The 19269-nt window shown below is 55.0% G+C and overlaps 1 protein-coding gene across 1 annotated transcript; it reads right to left on the bottom strand.

Annotated features, from left to right (window-relative positions):
* Positions 1 to 149: 149 nt before the first annotated feature.
* On the bottom strand, positions 150 to 18663 carry ARPC1B (actin related protein 2/3 complex subunit 1B). The gene is made up of 10 exons (XM_005289060.5): positions 18427 to 18663; positions 10122 to 10195; positions 7630 to 7734; positions 5906 to 6128; positions 5679 to 5786; positions 4487 to 4693; positions 3678 to 3753; positions 3394 to 3590; positions 2806 to 2896; positions 150 to 498 (listed from the first exon to the last, which is right to left on the bottom strand). Exons 2-10 carry the CDS (start codon positions 10183 to 10185, stop codon positions 460 to 462), a joined length of 1110 nt encoding a protein of 369 aa, XP_005289117.1. The 5' UTR covers positions 10186 to 10195; positions 18427 to 18663; the 3' UTR covers positions 150 to 459.
* Between the last annotated feature and the right edge of the window lie 606 nt (positions 18664 to 19269).

Here is a 19269-nt window from a genome sequence, read left to right as displayed (position 1 = left end):
CAGCAATTGTTTGAAACAGGAAGTGGTTCTGAGGTGTGAAACAGACGCAGAGACAGCACTAGGAGACTCCCCCATGATATCTGCTACCTTGGGGAGAACTTAACAGTGACACGACATCAATATATATTCGAAAGAAAGCAGCCGCTGGATTTACATGAAAAAGACACTTTATTTTCTGTTTCTTTAAGCAATTTATGACCAGCATAGGTGCATTGTTTTAAAATGTAAAAAAGTCTTAAAAATACTACTTAATTTCTTTGTACTTAATTTACTTCAGCTGACAAGTCTCCCAAGTGCCTTTGAGCCCAGGCAGTTGTACCGCTGCCAGGGGAGATGTGTATCTGCAACTATCAGTCGTCTTGATCTGAACTCAACATCTTACAGAAAAAAAAGCAAGCAGAATTGGAATAAGAGAGCGAGGCTGGCGGTGCTGCAAATGGCCTTTCCCGACAGGCTCCGTCACTTGATCTTGAGATCCTTCAGTGCGGACTCCAGGCTCTACAAGGAAAACAACAGAGATTTCCAACAAGCACTTTTCTCCGGGTGTGTGAGAGCACAGTGAATGAATAAACAGTCTGGGCAGCCTGGCCACTGCAAATTAGGGGGCTGGCTTGCTCGGCCAGAGTGCAAGCACAAGCCATGGAAATATGCCTGCTTCTTGCAGCAGACTCCTTGCCTCTCAACCAGTCACCTCTCTAATGCAGGGCCCTCTGTGACCTCATCTCATAAGCCTTGTCGACCCACACAAGAGCTGCTGCTTTAACGGTATTGCTAGAGTTAGTGTTACAACACCACCCGCTAATGTAGACACAGTTGTCCCGGTGTAACTGATTCCATATGGGAAGGGGACTGAGCCACATTTCTATAGAACATCTTTCTACCACTAAGGGTGTGATTTGGTGTGGACATGCCGAAACTGCAAAAACTGGATGTAGACCACAGCTGGTATTTGTTTTATGCTGGGGGGGGGAAATAGATAGACATTGTGTCCAGCCAGGCCGGCTCCAGGCACCAGCCCACCAAGCATGTGCTTGGGGTGGCACGGCGCTCCGGCCCGAGAGCGGGGCCGCGACTGGGCTCGCCGCCCTCCCCCTGGCGTTCCGGCCGGTCGGGGAGAGCGGAGCCCCGGCTGGGCTCTCTGCGCTCCGGCCGGTCCAGGAGAGCAGGGCCCCGGCCGGGTTCGGCGCCCTCCCGTGCCGCGCTCCCTGTGGAGGGGAGGGCGGGGGGGGCAGTGGGAGGCTTTTTTGCCTGGGGTGGCAAAAAAGCCAGAGCCGGCCCTGTGTCCAGCCATGTAAAAATACAAGCTAGTCTGCATTTAGCATTCCCCACTCACCCCCTTCTTTACCCCCCCCCCTCCCCAGCAAGAGGACATGGCATGCTTTTCTATGGCGCTTAGCGTTTACAGCTCTCCACTGCTCCAAAGGGCTGTTCAAGTCAACTGTCTGACAGAGCCAGTTGGGTGTGTCCATTTCTTTTGCAGGATCCTCTAATCAGAGGGGCTAGTGTCGGGTTCTAAATTTCCCTTTGATCAGGCTGAATTTTAAAAATACCATCCTGGGAATATTCCCCCCCAGCCTGGAGAACTATCTGGGTAGGTCAAAGCATGGACAGAATGTCTCTGCCGAATGTTACTAGCTGTGACGGAATGGGTGGAGTCGCACAAGGTGAGCCCAGGGCTCGGCGGCACGTCTGATCCCATCCCATTCCAAGCAGCGTTTGTTACACAAGGACTCAATCTGTGCTCATGTGAGTGGCTGTGATGGGCGCAGCACCGGCGTGGAACACTCCCTCGGGCATGCTGAATAGCTTTCAACAGAAGAAAAGGTTGAAAAGCTGATCCGGGTTCTGGGGTCTGAAGGCGAGGAAATAGCCTCCTGTGGACACACATCCCCCTGGAGCTAGCCCATGGCAGCAGAGAGTGGCAATAACAAGGAGTAGCAATATGCCTGCACCAGCAACCAGCCAGCGTTCAGTGCCGTCCGCTCCCAGCACTGCCTTGGGGAACCGCGCGGTGGCTTTGTGAGTCTGGATAGTGTAGTGCTAGGTAAAGGTATGTGCTCTCAGTACCAGGACTGGCCTGCAAGCAGTGTCCGGTGCTGAGCGGTAGCTCCCAGGCATTTGGGGGTCGCAGAACTGCAAATCAGTGGGACGCTGGGGACGCGAGCGTGACGTGAAATGGAAGCGTTTGTTACAATATAACGTTTCCTGAGCATCTTCCAACAGCGAGAACCCAGCTTTCTCCTTGCTGTCTCCATGTAATCCGGCACAAGGCTTCTGAGCTACTCAGTCCTTCCCAGTAGTGTGAATTTTGTTACCTGCTGCTAATCAGCGGCCAGCAGGCGTAATAAAAGCAACTAGAAAGCACAATCAGGGCAGAGATTAGCTTTGTTAGCAGCCTCATAACTGTAGTGGGGGCGGCTCCCAAAGAAGTCAGTTGAAATGTCTGGGAAGGCTTCCCCTGCCGTTTGGGTCTTTTGTGCGGACAGTTTGAAAACAACCCCGGTAAATAAAAACCCTGCTTGGTTAAGGGCGCAGAGTTGGCCTAGGAGCAGCTAGGCCAACGCCAGGTGCTTTTGAGAATCCCTCCCCCAGTGGCTGCAGAAGCACCACTCCCCAGAGCCAGCAATCCCCTCGTGTAGAAGGGCTGCGGGGCCACGTTGTATTTTCCTTTACAGCTGGCTGCAATGAGGCGCTGATGCTATTGGAACCGCGAGCAGGGCCTGGCACTCAGGCTGTGATCTGAGGTGACCCAAGAAAGCCCCATAACTTGCAAACACGTCTCCAGTCACTGCTGGGGTTGTATACCTTGATATCCCAGATGCTCAGCCCCCCGTCCATTCCTGTGGTGCAGAACTGGGTACACTTGGCTTTGCCGCCGGCAATCACGGAAATCTGGCTGGAGAGCACAGACGGACACTGGAAAGTCAGCTGCCCTTTGGCTTCCCTGGCCTCAGCATTTGACAGAGTCTTTTTAAGGTGGCGTGTTCGACTCAGAGTTTATTAAGCTCCGGGTTTTTTTACCACCTGCCACACGGGAAGGCTGGCTCCAACAGGAGAGCTTTGCCCAAGTTTCTGTCTCGTGCAACTCAACTCACCACCTTCAGTTGTGAAGGCCACCAGCAGGGGCTCTCCCAGCTAACAAGGCTGCATGGAGCAAGTGAGCTCTAGCAAGGGGAGGCAGGTTGTCCCTGCAGAACGGCCAGGGAGATGCTCTGCAGTGCAAGCCTCCACTTCAGCCAGTCCCACGCTAACGGGGTCAGACTGGAAGCCGAACCTCCTCGAAGTGAGGAGGCAGCTCTGGGATTTGGGTTTGGCTGGACTTAGCTCCATCCCCCACCGTCTCCGGGACTAACGTGCGGCAGGGTCCCTCCCGGTGCCCCACCCGGCCCTTGCCTGATGCTGTTCTTGTGCAGCGTTTCCAGCGTGACGTTGTTGGTCTCGGTGCTGGCTTTCTTATCCAGGTTCTGGAAGCGCTCGCGAGCGGTCAGGCCACGCTGGGAGCTCTGCTTGGGGACGTCCAGCTTCCCGCCAAAGGTCAGCGAGCCCTGGCTCTCGTCGTAGGTGAAGAGCATCGGGTAGCAGTCGTGGCCCTGGGGAAACACCAACAGTGTGTTCGGCTCAAAGCCGCCAGGCACCAGAGCAGCCGCTCAGCTTCCCGGCGCGAGCCGTAGACTTACCGCTGCCACCAGGCTGTTCTCGGTAATGAAGGTGACCGCTAGGAACGGCAGAGTCTCCACAGACAACGAGGTGACACTAGGCAGGGAGAAGCAGCCAAGAGCGGTTAGCACCTCTGAGCAGCGTTCTGGCTTCACATCACATCCTCCTTGGAACCACCAGGGAACGCAACAGGCCCCCCAGATTTCCAGAGCGCGAGCAATGAGCCAGCCTGCAGCCAGGGTTAGCCGGCTCTTGCGAGGGCTGAGCGCATCCTGGTCTCCAGCACCGTGGGGTGAGCAAGGGAAAGGGGCCAATTTAGCAGGGGGATTGTGACGGGTGGTCCCTTCCTCGCCCAGGCAGCCTGGCACGGCAGGATCGGGCTGGGTCGGTAGGTGGCTGGGAGAGCGGCAGGAGATGGCGTTGGATTCAGTCTTTGCATGCTGCCCTAGGCTATTCTCGAGTGTCGCTGGGCACTGGCCAGCTGCTGCCACTTTTTGCCCCCAGAGGTGGCTGCAGTAGCAACAGAGGCTAGAAGTGCAGACGGCTCAGCAGTCAGCCCCGGCGCTCCCAACCCTTGCTGCTCGTTCCCAGGCCTCTGCCGGCAGAGCCCCTGTATCCCTGAGGGTCGATCAGCGCATGGGGCTGAGCAAGGCCCTCAACCCCCGGCCGCTACAGCATCCAGGCTACCTGCAGCCAGCTCTGCCCTTCACAGTGAGGTTCTCCCTGCTCTGTGCGGACAAGGGCTTCTCCCCCGAGCTGGGGTTTGCCCCACTGGAGATGCAAGTGTGCTGGCACGTGCTGCTCAGTTAAAGAAAACAGTCCCACTTACGCCGTTTTCTTGTTGGCGTCCCAGAGGCAGACGGTGCTGTCGTGGCCGACCCACGCCACGCGGTTGCCGCTTTCAGAGAAGCAGATGCTGTGGACCCAGCCGCAGCTGCTGCTCGACTCAAACATCAGCTCCCCAAAGGGCATCTTGGAGCCCCACGGCGTGGGGGACGGCCTCTCCTCCACTTCCTTAATGTAGGCCGAGAAAATCCTACAGGGAACCGAGGCACAGATCTGGGCTGCTGCATGCGCTGGCTGAACGGTGGCTACGGTGCTGGTAGCCCGAGAAGCAGCCGAGTCCAGCAGCCTGGGCCCTGGCTGAGGAGTTAGGCGACCAGGTTTGTAATGCTGGCGGGTGTGACCTCGAGCGAGTCCCTTGGCCCTCTCCAGAGAGGTGCCGAGCGTTGTTAGAACCCAGAAGGGGGAGTTACTCTTCTCTCCCGCCCCCGACAGGCTTCACTCATTCCTGATTAAGGCCCAGTTGTGTTATGAAGGGCCACAGACGACAGAGCTTTTGCCAGGGAGCTGGGCTGGGCCACATCACTAATGAGACACCCCTAGGGTGGGGAACAACAAATCAGAAGCTCCCTGATGGATGCTTACGGCAGGAAATCACTCCATGATATCATCAGCCAGGGAGGCAGTGCTGCCACATGGAGACTCCCCTCACGCCACCCAGGTCCTGAATGACACTCCGAACCCTGGAGGGCCCAGTCCTGCCTAGATCTGGCGAACCCGACCTCTCAGCTTCTCCCTGGATCTTTATTTTAGTCCCATGATCGTCCCTTGTTACTCTCACATGAGCGGCTTTGCTGTTTGCCCAGCGGCCGTTTCTGGTTCTGAAGAGCCAGCGATGGGCCTGAGCTGCACAGCTGGGATCCAGTTGAGGGTCAGGGCTTCCCCAGAGCTTGGGGTGCTCTGATCTAGGGCCCACTTCTAGTCAGAAATAAACAGGGGAGGAGGGTGACGTCAGCGTTCCCCGAGGAAAGTGACAGGGCACGGCAAAGGGAGAGGCAGTTCTGTGCAAGCCCAAACCCCACCAGGGCCCCATTTCTAACCTTGGCGTGCCAAAGAGCATGTCAGTCCAGCCAGGGCGAGGGCTCCCCGCTAGAGAGCAGCCTTCCTGCTCCTTTCCAGAACCCCCTGTTCCTTACCCTCCCCAGGTCTCAGCGTTTTCTCAGGGACTCTTAATTCACCTGCATTTGAAGTCGCAGGCGCCGGCGGCCAGCAGGACGTTATTGGGGTGCCAGTCCAGGCTGAGGACGGTCGAGCGAATGGGCTTCTTGATGTGCTTGCAAACCCACCTAGGGCACAAGACAAGCAGGTCGCACGCTGCCTGACTGACAGCAGCAGGGCAGAGGCGCCCTACCCCCCTGGGAGCATGTTCCCCTAGAGGCTGGCGCTCCAAAGGGCCAGGACTCACCAGTCGTTCTCCTGCTCGAAATAGCAGATGGAGATGACCCTGGAGCCGCTGCCCACAGCAAACTTGTTCTCCTTGGGGGACCACTTCACGCAGCGGGCGGCGCGGTTGATCCTCAGGATAACCAGGGTGGGTTTCCAGACATTGCCCTTTAGGGTCCACACGTAGGCGTTCCGGTCGGTCCCGCAGGTCACGATGCGGTTGCTATCGGGGGCCCAGTCAATGCCTGAAACACAGACAGCCGTGTGGATAGGGCGTGGGCTGGGGCGGGGAATGCTCGGGGAGGGTCCCTGGTCTGTGCTTTGCCGGAGGGCAGCCTAGATGACATCATGGTTCCTTCTGGCCTGAAGATCTATGAGTCTATGCTCCCAAACTCCTTTCTCCCCGGCTCTTCGAGCCCCTCCCCAGTCACCACATTCACAGCTGGGCTTAAGGGGCCTCAGCGGTCGGGGTGTTTGGTGCCAGGGCTTTGGGTCAGGCCCATCGCCGGCATCAGTTTACTGCCCCCCCGGAAAGCTGGTGAGAAGAAACCAACAAAATGGCCAGCAGGGGGCACCATTGCCCTTTCCTTCCCCCTCCTGCTGCCAGCCTCCACTTCCAAATCTCCCCCCTGCCTTTCACTAGTGCCATTTCATGTTCAGTGCCCCAGGCTGCCACGCTGGATCTGGGGTTCCTGCTACAGAGCCAGCCACAACCTCCTAGAACGAGTCAGCCAGGCAGCCTTTCAAAGCACAGATCTTTGGGGGCGGGAAGCTGCAAGTTTATTGATTTTGAGGAAGTGGATCAATCCCCCCCCCAGAAGGCCTACCAGGGGCGGGACAGGGATGGACGCTGTTCTAATTGGAGACTGTTGATGCCACTCCAAGCCTCTGTCTCTCCCAGTCCTTGCAGTGACAGAGTGGTGAGGCCCTGAACGCCAATGTGCTGCCACTAGACAGTCCCTGCCCCAGCTCAGCTTTAATGATGGCTTAAAGCGGTCTCTCCTGATAGCTGCAACTCCCATCTCAATTTATACCTTGGGGAGGCCCTTTCAGCTGCTTCTGCCCAACAGCAAAAGCTTAGATTTCCCCTGTTCCTTTCACAAGATCCCTCACTGCTTAACAATTTATATACATTCCTTCACTCCCCCCTGAAATGCAGCCACCTCTGGGTGGAACATGGCAGCTGTTTGACAGCAGACAGCAACACAACAGTTTAGTACAGGGGGGTGAAGAATGAGACCAATGGGGAATTCAGCCAGTACAAGAACTGTGGTGGAAAGCGCCCTGGGATTTTGATGCCCCTAGGTCAGGATCTCCGTTGCACATCTCCTCTGAAAGACAGCACAGCGCCCCCTACCACTGCGCTAGGCCTCTGGGCTCAGTAGTGACAAGGGGAAGAGCGCCACCTACTGACTCATACACCACCACCTCCTGCAGCACTACTGTGTTCCATGGATGGCTCCCATCTAAGGGCTGAGCCAGCCCAACCCTGCTTAGTTAGCAAGATGCCCAAGTGCAGCCTGAGGGGTTCTGGCTGCGGCTGAGACAAGATCTCCAGGACACCCGTCCCCCACGGCAGATACAAGCACGTCCTCTGAGTGCATTACCAAGCAGGGAGCCCTCCCATTAGCCGGGGATCTGCCCCCTCCAGCCCCGTCTCTCGCAGGCGGCTGTGTCTAGGAGCCGTGTTCCCTGGCTGCTTTCAGAGACGAGAGGGACCCTTGGCCCTATGACGCGTTGTCTCACCTGTCACCTGCCCATTGTGCTCCTTCAGCTCATGGACCTTGTTCCACTTTTCCCCAGCTTTCTTGTAGATGTGGACCTCGTGGTTGTTGGGGCAGATGGCAAGCTCTGGGGAACAATAACAGCGGTTACGTGACCCGCCAGCGGGGGCGGGGTTATGTACCGCAGCTGGGGGTCCAATGAAGAGCAGGATCAGCTGATGCCCATAAATACAGCATGTCTAAGCATGTACAGTCAGGCTAAGCTCATGGTGAGAGAGGCCAGTCTCAAGCTTCAGGGTGTTCACTTATGGCCCACAAAGGTCAGGCAGGAAAGCCTCTACCCTGACTAGTGCTGGGGGGGAGGAGGGCGGGGGGTTGTCTAAGCAACAGCTGCAGCTAGTGGCCGAATACCAGAGCCAATGGAACAGTTGTACACTTCAAAGGGGCTCGCTCTGAGCGACCCCAGCCCTTCCTCGTTCAACCTTCCCCTGCTGCCTGCTCGGTGGCCCTGAGTCTGGAGTCAGAGCCCGGCTTGTAGCGCACAGTCAGCGGACACAGAGTTCGCTGTTGTGGGAAAGCTACTAAACGCAACATCCCTCTTGCCTTGTGACGAGGGGCTGGGTGATCCCTGTGCACAGTGACAAAGAGAGGTGCTAGGAGAGAAACTTCACACGTGCTGGTGCGCTGACGCCGACTCTGTGGGTGCTCCAGCCCTGGTGCAGCCATGGGGAAAAAATGGTGGGTGCTCAGCACCCACTGGCAGCCCCTCTATCAGCTCCTCCCCCACCCCTCAGCGCCTCCCAGCCACCAGCAGGCCCCACCCATCAGGGCCTCCCCCTTCCTCCTAGCGCCTCCTGCCCACTGCGGATCAGCTGTTTCGCGGCATGAAGGAGGAGAGGGGGAGGAACAAGGGCAGGGCGTGCTCGGGTGGTGGGGGAGAGGGACAGGAAGAGGCGGTGCAGGGGCTTGAGGGAAGGAGTAGTGTGGGGGCGGGGACTGGGGCGAAGCGGGAAAGTCAGCGCCTTTGTGCTGGTGAACCTGGCACTAGCATGTGGTGGGCAGGGGCCTCTACGCAGGAAGGTGGAGGTTATAAAAGGGACACGAAGGGGAGTCTGAGGCCTTGATTCAAGCATAGCTTAGATCTTGTGCCTTCCGTTGCTCAGGCCTCAACTATGTGAGGGGAGCAGCACAAGGGGAAGAGGCAGCTGGGTGAAGCTAGGCGAGACTTAGTGCTGGAGGGGAGCAGCTGCATGTGAATTGTCCCAGCCAAGCTCCTCTGACCCAGCCCATCCATGCCACACTCTGCCACTGCTGTGCAGCCCCCAGCATTGAGTTTCAGCTCCCAGTTAAACTGGCAAGTGGGAGGAAGGCCCCGCCCACCACCAGAAGAGGCCCCACCCACTACCAGAAGAGGCTCCGCCCACCTCGGGTGAGCCGTTCTGCTGGGAGGTTCCCTATGGAATGCCAGCTGTCAAGGGGTGGCCCCCTGGCAGGCACTCTGCCTGTGCCCGCCCCATCCTGCCTACAGCCAGCCGCATGGCCCATTCCCCCCTGCCCCTAAAGAAAGTGCTTTTTGTTCTGGTGAGCCACTCCGTGGTCACTGCAGCCCTTTTATACCCTGCACCCCAGGGCGCCATGGCGTCACGCACCGTCAATCGCCCAGGGGCTCTGCTGGCAGGCCACAAGGGCAGCTCAGATTGACTTGAAATGTATTTATCTGTGATACTAACAGTAACAACCTCGATTCTGCCCATTGCTGCACCATGGGGGCTGGGCCCCCCGCAACACATCGCATATGGTGCACCTGGCCCCAAGTAAACGGGGCTGCAGGATCGTCTCTTTGAGCCGGCGGGGCTGGGCTGAACCTCCTCCTACACGACCCCAATCTCCTGGTAGGAAGCCATGGGGGAGGCGAGGAGTGGGAGCTTGCTGGAACACCTCCCCAGATGTGTTACCCACTTGCTCCTGGGCGTTATCCCTCTGTACAAACTGCTTCAGAGATGGGACATAAGCAAACTCCGGGATCCGTCCCCCCACCCCCAGGCGAGCTGCGTGTTCGGAACTGGGACCTGGACCTTGCAAATGGCCTCCTCTCTCTGTTAGGGTCCCGGATTTGAAAACCCCTCTGCCGAGTTTGAGGCGCTCAGAACCTGGATGAACGTTGTCTCTTCTTTCTGATGAATAGCATGACTAGGTCATAGGCCCAGCCCAGTATGTCACTGCACTTGGCAAAGCCAGATGCAAGGGGTCTCCACAGCCTGCACATCTGGGGGGAGCTGGCAGCTGGGGAGAACATGGGAAGCAGTCTTGTGAGCCAGCCCTGAAGGGAAGCCAATGTGGCCAGCTCAGCACTCTCTGCACTCTGAGGCTTGGTCCTGGGAAATGGGACCTTTACCAGTGCAGCATGTTCCAGGCATACCATGGGCCAGTTCTGCTAACTCAGTTATAGCCGCGTAACCTGTTTTCACTCCACGGTGCTGGTGCGCCTGGAGGAGAAGGGATTTGTACACTTACGGGTTCTGTCCTTATTCCAGGAGTGGCAGCTGATGGGTTCAAGCAGGAAGCTGTGGTAGGCCATGGCTTTTCAGCTGGAACGAAAGTGAAAAGGCAGAGATGTAAGAGCCAGGTTAAAAGAGGGCCCTCGTCAGCCACATCTAAAGGAAATAGCCACCAAAGGGAGCAAGCCACTATAAGGGCGGTAAACTGGAATCTGCTCCTTGGTCACCCAATCATTGCCTGACTCGGTAGATTCATGGTGATTCTCACGCTGGTGTTCAATGACAACTGAAACCAAAGGCCAGCTCCTCAGTTGATGTAAATCTGCATAGCTCCATTGACTTCAATTGGCTTTCATAGAATCATTTAAATGTAACGCTGGAAGGGACCCTGAGAGGTCATCTAGTCCAGCCCGCTCTACTGAGGTAGGCCAAGTCCACCTAGACCAGTGTTAGGCCAACCTGTTCTTAAAAACCTCCAATGAGAGGGATCCCACAACCTCCCTTGGAACTCTCTTCCAGAGCGTAATTATCCTAACAGACACGTTTCCCTAAGAGCTCAGCTAAATCTCCCTTGCTGCAGATTGAACTCATTACTTCTTGCCCTACCTTCAGTGGAGACGAAGAACAATCGATGACAGGTCTCTTTATAACAGCCCTGAACATATTTGAAGCCTATTACTAGGGTGCCCGTTAGTCTTCTTTTCTCAAGACTAAACATACCAATTTTTAAAATATTTCTTCATAGGGCAGGTTCCCTAAACCTTTTATCGTTTGTGTTGCTCTCCTCTGGACTCCCTCCACTTTGTTTGCATCTTTCCGAAAGCCTATTGCCCACAATTGGACACAGAACTCCAGCTGAGGCTTCACCAGTGCTGAGTAGACAATTATCTCCTGTGTCTTACCCAGGGCCGGCTCTGGCTTTTTGGCCGCCCCAAGAAAAAAAAAAAAACTGCGGCGCGGCTGGAGCACAGGTGCAGGGGGACCGGCTTGTGGGGGGGGGGAGGAGGAGGGAGCGGGCGGGAGAGAGAGAGAGAGAAGGGGCGGCCAGGGCTACAGCAGGGGCGCTGCCACGCGGCCCCTCCCGCCGCGCCGCCTCCTGCCGCGAGGGCTCCGCTCCGGTCGGCGGGGAGGGAAGGAAGAGGACTGCCCTGCAGGGCGCTCTGGTTCTCCGCGCCGCCGCCCCCTACAGGGCGGCCGGAGCGTAACAAGAACAACAACAACAAAAGCGGCCGTGCTGCCCTAGGATTGGGCAGAATGCCGCCTCCAACAATCTGCCGCCCCAAGCACCAGCTTCCTCAGCTGGTGCCTGGAGCCAGCCCTGGTCTTACCTACAACCCTCTTGTTACTACACCCCAGAATGATATTAGCCTTTTTTGCCACTGTATGTTCATATTCAATTTGTGATCCATTATCACTCCTGGCTCCTTTTCGGTAGCACTCCTGCCTAGCCAGTTATTCCCCACTTTATATTTGTGCATTTTATTTTTCCTTCCTAACTGTAGTACTTTGCACTTATCTGTGTTGCATTTCAGATTTGATTTCAGACCAGTTCAACTAATCATGACCTGTGTAGTTGTTTGGGCCACTAGGAACTAGGAGGAGGACCCATCAATTCATTGTTAACCTAGGGCTGGATTTGAAGCCAGATCTCCAACCGATGAAAAGCCAGGAAGTCACACACTCCTCTCTCTGTGGCCAGCCCTTTCGAGTCAGTAACCCCAAGCATTTCTTAAGACTGTCTGATTCTCGCAAGTCAGCACTGGAATGCGTTACTAATTTAGTCTGATAAATTACTCCCCTTATGCCTTTGGTGGAGGGAGATTGGTGGTGCAAAATGAGAAGAGACTAGGCTAGGGCCTCATGGTCCAGCCCACAAGATGGACCCGGCGCTCTGGCAATGATCTTACCATCCAGTCGAGCCTTATTGCTGGAAGGACACAGCGAGGCCTCCCCCCCCAGTTCCCTTTTCAAGTCTTCCTGGAATGGCCCTTTGGCAGCAACCTGTCACAGTCAGGGCATTGAAAGGAAACAAGAAGGTCCAGATAACCTTAAAAAACAGGAAGCTGGCTCAGAATGTTAAGGGACTTTCTAATCACTCATGAACCTTCTTGGCGCTGGTTCCTGCTCCTGAAGCGAACAGACTCCGCCCACAAGCATGGTTTTACAGGAGGGGATTGGAGCAGGCTAAACACAAAGTCGCTTGTGATCTCAATCCGTTCTTGTGGCTACTCTGATGCTCTCATCGAAATCAGCTGCATTGTTATTACTTCTTTGCACGGCCGTAGCCCCTGGGGGCCTCAATCAGGGCAGTGCATTGCTCCTTGCTGTGCAGACACGTACCTAGGACAGTCCCTGCCCCAAAGCTCGCAGTGTAGGCTGGATAAAGTCAAGATGCAACCAGTGGAAGGAGATAAAAAGGGGGGAGGATGCGGTGACAGTCAAATGGACGCATTAGGCAGGATTTCTGGTTTCTGCAATGTGTATAAACATCAGGGAAGCTCTCAGCATTCGGGGCAGAGGAGATAAGAATTCTGCAGAAAGGCCAGGACCAAAACCACTTGGAACTGCTCCATCCAAATGGACACATATGTTCTTGGCTTATGGGAAAGTCTGCGGTACTGGTGCGGGGGTGCAGGAAATCATTCTGTTCCATGGCCTCTTAACCCAGGTGACTGGCACGTAACTATCGGTCAGCAGATCACTTCAGCAGGGCCCTTCAGTCCACTTCACATGGACGGTCCGGCCTGGCCCCTGCATGAAGGGGAGGGAGGAGAGGTGACCTATCTGGTGAACCAAGCCCAGAATTGGGGTTCCTTGCAGATGAATGAAGTGCAAAATTCTTCAAGTTCGTAGGGTCAGAGGAACTGCTGCCTGCCTTGCCAGCCTCCCTTCTTCCTGGCCAGGATCTTCAGTATGATCCCAGAGAGCCACTAACCTCCACCAGCTGGAGCACAGAGCAGCTGGCTGCTAACCCCTCCCCTGTCCTTGTGCCTTAGATCCCCCCCCCCCTTCGCATGCCTGTCACATTCCTCAGATGCCCCTGCTGCGTGCAGCAGAACGGAGCAGAGCCGGAATGAACAACAGCGGGCCTGGGAATTAAGTGCACTGGGAAGAGCCTGCCCCATCTGGGAGTCCTCAGTGTCTCCAAACACTTAGTCACCTCCTTGCTGAGGAAACTGCCTGCAGCTGGGAATCTTCTCTTCCCCATGGCTCAGGTTCCTTCCTGACCTACCCCCTCAAAGCCAAAGGCAGTTGGACAGTCACCTACTGGGTGCCGTGTCCCCACCAAGCCTCCATGGAGGGGGTGAATTCAGTGCTGGGTTGACTGCCCTAGAGAGGCGAGGCCTCCCTTTATTTATAGAAGGGGGGGAGCTTCAGACCCAGTGCAAACCTCCCCTACATTGCCCCAGCCCGGGCGAGATCAGACACCTGGAGGGAATGGTACCAAGACAGGGAGCATCAAGTGGCTCACAGCCAATGAACAAATGGCAGCGGAGAAAAGTTTTCTGTCACTACCAACCATAACTAGATTCAAGCTGGCGCCCGAGTGGTGAAATGCTCCGTGTCCCCATCCCTTGAGCCAGGCAGTCCCCAACGGATCGCCTTCCAGTTCACTATTCCCCATCACTGGTGCTAGAATCATGTGATCCATTCCCTCCAACACCGCCCTGAATGGAGCAGGGGGCTGTACCAGCTACCCCAGGCGGCCCTGTAAGGATGCATTTTTATGGCTAGATTGGAGGCATTCCAGTATTAAAGAGGCTGACCTCAGATCCAAAGTGTGTCATCAGACCAGTGGCCCATCGAGCCTGGCTTCCTGCCTCCAGCTGGGGCCACTGCAGGATGTTGCAAAAGAAGGAACCGCTGTCTGGCTGCTGGGAGGTACCTCTCTGAGATGCAGTCAGCCAAGTCAGAGCTGGTAGCTCTTGTAGATGCGCTTGCTCGAGCTTTGTCTAATGGTAGGCGTTGCCCACGTTAAGTGTCCATCCAATCCCCAGCAACACACTGCCTCGTTCTGTCCGCATTCACTATGCTGCATGTTTTAGTCCAGCTTCCAATGGCACCGGTTTTAATCTGGCTAACGCTCAGCTGTTCCGTTAAACATCCCAAACAAAACAGAGGCTGTGGCAAAGGCTGAGGGGCTGGGCACGCATGTGCCTCAAGATGCTTCCGTACCAAAATCAACCAAGATCAAAAATTCTCTTAGCAAAATTAACCATGAGTGTCTTAGCAAGTTGCTCCCAAGTCAGAGAACCTTTCAAACGAGAAGTCGTCCCCTTCTAGAAACTATCTTGCCGACACTGTGTAACAGACAGCGTGCAATCTCTCGGCCTGCTTGGTTGCTTCATCTTAGTTTCCTCACTTTGGTTCCTCTGCGAGTTCCTTCCTCTTTAGACACAACTCAACTTTTATGGTTAAAACGTTCTTTTCTCTTCACCTCCCCGCAGCAACCAATCTACATTTCTATTAAGCACAAGCTGGCTGTTCAACCCCAGTGTAGATCATGACTAATATCTTCCACTAGCTTAGCTCACCGCTGGCTTTTGCCAGGGTACAGAATTCATAATGAAAGAACCATTGTGGTGCTGCTTGAAATACTCAGTGTTGGAGTGGGAGGGGATATTTTTACAGTTTTTTTTTTTTATTAACCCACCCTTGCCTTTTAAACAGGCCTCGGCCAACTCTATGGAAGATACTGGAACCATCAGACAAGGAACAGACCCCGGTTTGCTGAGCTGGGCTGCACTGAACCTAGAAGCCAATTTCATGAGGAGCACTCAGAAATTGCCACGATTCTCTGTGCCGCCAGCCAGGATGTTAATTGCAGTGTTTGCTGCTTGTTATTATTGGAGGCAAAAAAGCCAAGCCTCTAATAACAGATTCCAGCCTCCTAGGCCTGTGAAGAGCAAGAGAAACAGGGCCCCACACACAGGAATTAGCAAAAACCAATGCCTAGTGGTTTGAGTCCCAGCAAAGCTCAGATCCACAGCACATAATGTGCCAACTACCCGTGTCTTAAACAGCTGTAACATCCAGCCCTGCCCTCCAAGGAAAATGCAAAGGGTCTGTATTATTGCGGGATTGTGCGCATCATCTGCAAGGGGGAAACGTGACCAGCGGCAACCCTGGGAAGTGTTATGAGCATCAAAGGACTATGCTATAATCCCATCAAAGTGTCAATGAGGTTACACGGGGGATTTGTTTGACCCAATGAACCAGACCGTATATATTTCAGTGATCACCGCGCAGTGCTGCCGCTGTCCTGAAACCTGCTACAGCACATCCCATTGACACGGCTGGCGTGAGAGGCACAGGAAGCAAGTGCCCCAGGAGGCCTGGCTGAATAAAACTGGCTGCAAATAGTAGTCTCGGCCCAGCTCCTCAAAGCTATTTAAGTGCCTAACACCCATTGAAAGCGGGGTGTTTTGGAGGGGCTGAGCCTGGCTGCTAATGTGAGGGAAAGCCTGGAGCAGAAAACATGTGAAGTCACTAACCCGAACTGAGCGGCTGATGTTGCTTTAGGAGAGAGATGGGTTTGGGGGAAGGGTGCATTTTTACTGCATCTCTGTCCTTTTTAACAGAGAAGGAGAAAAGGGGAGTTGTGTCCCCATTCTCTTCTTTTTGATGCATCAACACAGCCTGAAAGGCTTAAAATAATCTCAGGAGGGGGGAAGCTTTGCTTAATTTTGCCTTGGGAATATCAAGTTCTGCCTTCCCTCTTTTGCAGGGGGACTCGTTGGCTGCCTTCCTCACCCTCCGTGGAAGGCGCTGGGTGCTGAATGGTTAAAAATGGAGATGCTTTGCTGCCAACTGCCTGCACCCAAGTGTTTTAAGCAATCTGAACAACAATCGTTTCCCCTCCTAGGTTAGGTTTCACTTGCTTGGCATCTGATTTCACAGATCCACTGTTCGTTTTCCGGGCAGACTATACAAGAGCTGAAGTTGTAATGCAAGGACAAAGCAGGACATCGGTTAATAAAACAAGCTTTCCGGTCACCTTTATGCACAGTAAAGAACCAAAAAAGGGTCCAGAAAAATTCCCCCCTTTGCTCGTCACCTTTCATTCTATACTAACATCCACTCCAACAGCCGGTCCCATTCATCTCCTGAATCCGCTGGCTCCACATCCCCTCCCGCCCCGGAACAATCAGATATCTGCTCTCTCAAGTAAAACAAAGGTAAGTTTCAGGGGGCAGCCGTGTTAGTCTGTAGCCACAAAAACAACGAGGAGTCTGGTGGCACCATAAAGACTAACTGATTTATTTGGGCATAAGCTTTCGTGGGTAAAAAGTTCAGTTTGAGGATCGTTGCCTGCCTGAGACAGATGAGTTGATCCCCAGCGCGGAGATGGCTTAGAATTGGATACCTTCCTCGGGTTTCACTCCTTTTCTGCCCAGGCTCAAGGCCTCACCAATGAAGAGACAGGCTGGGGGAAGTAACTGAACGCTGGATCCAGAGCTGGGCCATTTCTTTCCCCCCCAGCTAAGGAAGTTGCTCAGTAGGAAGGGCCTTGATTGCAAATTTTGTGGGGAGCGTTGAATTTGGTCAGAAACAGGCAAAATGCTGGATCAGCCTCTCTGCTGTCACTGCCTCCCCGGAAATTGTATTTAGCACATGCAGCTTAATCTAGTCCTCCGCCCCGAGCCAGGCAGGTCGTCCGTGTTAACCCCTGCCCCGCTGGACGGTCAAGCAGTTAATATGGGGAGGGGGCTCTATTGCTAGACTAGGCAGAATCAATGTTCCCTTGGGAGTCCAGCCAGGCTCCTCCGGCCCTTTCCAGGGGGAGGTGGCACTAGGGGAGCTGAGATGCTCTGCACTAAGGTGACCAGACAGCAAGTGTGCAAAACCAGGGCAGGAGGTGGGGGTAATAGGCGCCTGCATCAGACAAAGCCCCAAATATCAGGACTGTCCCTATACAATCGGGACATCTGATCACCCTGCTCTGCACAGGGGTCAAGTTTGCATCTCCACTGCCCTGCTTCAGCCTGGGGGGAGAGAGATCCAGGCCAGGGATGGGACCGAGTCTGTCCCAAAGCCTTTTACGGTCAGGCCACCGTCCCAGCCCCGTATTACTGACGGTGCCCTCGGGCCTCAGTGGTCAATCCCATCAACTCCAGCAACAGCTGCAGGGAGGGGGAGACAGAGTTGTGCACCCCCCCGGCCCGGGCCCTGTTTTCTACCCATCCGCTCCATCCATCTGCTCTTTCCTTTCCTCCTCTCCAGCCAACCCAGCAGGGTGACACAATCCAAAGTACCTCTGTGACTTAGGAGCCTGCGACCCATTGATTTCCCCTGGGAGTCAGGCGAGGCGCTTTCGCTGTGACAGAGTGCCCCTAACCCCACCTCGGGAGAGGGACCCAGTAGGAGCCCATTGCTGAGTGTGACAATGGCTCCGCCAGCCAGGGTTTTCTCTTCCTTCTTCCAAATGAACTGATTTAACTGAAGGCACCCTGCCCCCGCCCCAGGCTATCAGAGATCACCACAGCCCAGCAGTTCCTCTCTGATAGACACAGCAGATTATAGACGGGAGGAGCTCTCTGTCTGCCCGCTGCTGCTAGGTCTCGGCTCCGAGAGCAACGCCTGATGTTTTAATCAATCAGCACACGGTTCTGAGATCCCCCGACACACTTCCATCTTCGCTTGCCCGCGCTGTTACGCAGAAATCCGCGCAGGCTCTGTCCCTTTGGCTGGAAAGAGAGCACCCCTAGCCGGTTCCGGGCAGATGTGCCAAGAGACACCTTTGCATCGAGTGTCAGTGTCAGGATTAGAGGGAAAAAATCAAGGAGGGGACAGCGCAAACGTGAACCAGAGGCCCTGATTCTCCTCTCACTCCCACTGGTGTAACTCAGAAGTAACTGCCAAATGGAGCAGCGTAAGCAAGGGGAGAGTCAGACCCAGCGCACACACGGAGGGGATCCCTGGGGAGGGATCTGGGAACAGCAGCAGGGCTAACGGGCCTGTGGTCCAGCACACCGTTTTCATTAATTTCTGTGGTATCCCTGCTCAGGGATCTGTTCCAAATCAGTGGCGCTTTCAGGCCTCCTAGGGGGAAAAAAAGCTACAATGGAAAAGAAACATTTAAAAAGGGGGGGAAAAAAAGCCAACAGCTCTGAGGACCTATTGATTCATAGGGGAAGTTCATTCCAATCCCAGTGCCGTTCTTGTAGCTCCGGATCTGTTCTGCTCAAGTAAAAGGAACAAAGATTTTTCTTTTGGCGGCACGCTCCGGGGTTAAACACACGGCCAGTCACTCCGCTAGGAGCCGAGGACGAGCCTCCCCTTCCCCTGTGGTAAAAGAGAAGAAACTCCTGCCAACTTACCTTCAAGAGAAGATGAGGAAAGCAGGGTGAAAAATCTCTCTGTCCAAAGCGGGTTCGCTAGTTCATGGACTCTGGGCAGTCGACACGAACTGCAGCTGAACCAGCCCCGAATGAAAGGCAGAAGTTGAGTTCTCGCTCTGAAGGAGCCTGACTTCCCTTTTCCTCTCTGAGCAATGTAACCACTTCCTTGCGTGGGCGTGTGGGGACTGCAGAAAGCTGCACGGGCTGCCTCCAGCTGAAGCAGCAGCCGCAGCAGCCTTGGGTTGTCTGCACGAGCCCTGGCTCAGTTCTCCAGGCCTGTGTGCAAGGCTCCGGGGCCGACACGTGGAAGTGCCGGAGCCTGGAAAGAGCTTCCCTCGCTAGAGGCTTGGCAGATGCCCTTGGAGCTCAGGGGATCGCTGCTGTGCTCGGCCATCGATCGCGTTCGCATCTGGCCCAGAAACCTGAGGTGCCTGGGCTCAAGAGGAGACTTGGCTGCGAAGGACCAAAGGGAAGGGGCAGAGACAGGTGGCTGCAACAGGAAAAGTTCCTGCTCTGCTCCCCAGTTTGACAGTTTCATAGCTGGAAGGGATAGGCTGGTGGCCCTGGAGGCCCAATCCTGGACTCCCTGATGCCCGGGGGGATAACAGCATTTACACCTGAGATCAGCAGGGCTGCTCACGAGGGCAGTTACTCGCAGAAGCGTGTGCAGGATCAGACCCAAAGCATCCTCGTTTACAACAGAGAACAGCCACCCTCTTTTTCTTCTAAGCAAAATCGTTACTGCTCTCCCTGTTCTGGCATGGTAGCCCAGTGGAGTTTGATGCTATGGGCCTAGTTATGGCTTTCCAATGCTGGCAGGTT

The sequence above is a fragment of the Chrysemys picta genome, chromosome 10, assembly GCF_011386835.1.
Source record: "Chrysemys picta bellii isolate R12L10 chromosome 10, ASM1138683v2, whole genome shotgun sequence".
In the NCBI taxonomy this organism is placed as follows: Eukaryota; Metazoa; Chordata; order Testudines; family Emydidae; genus Chrysemys; species Chrysemys picta.
This window is presented reverse-complemented; position numbering and strand designations above follow the sequence as displayed.

Coding starts and splice junctions, on each gene's coding strand:
- ARPC1B (XM_005289060.5), bottom strand. CDS start 10,185: ATGGCCTACCACAGCTTCCTGCTTGAACCCATCAGCTGCCACTCCTGG. Junction 6,129..7,629: donor GCACAATGGGCAGGTGACAG/GTGAGACAACGC, acceptor TCTGTGTTTCAG/GCATTGACTGGGCCCCCGAT. Junction 3,591..3,677: donor AGAACAGCCTGGTGGCAGCG/GTAAGTCTACGG, acceptor GTGTTTCCCCAG/GGCCACGACTGCTACCCGAT.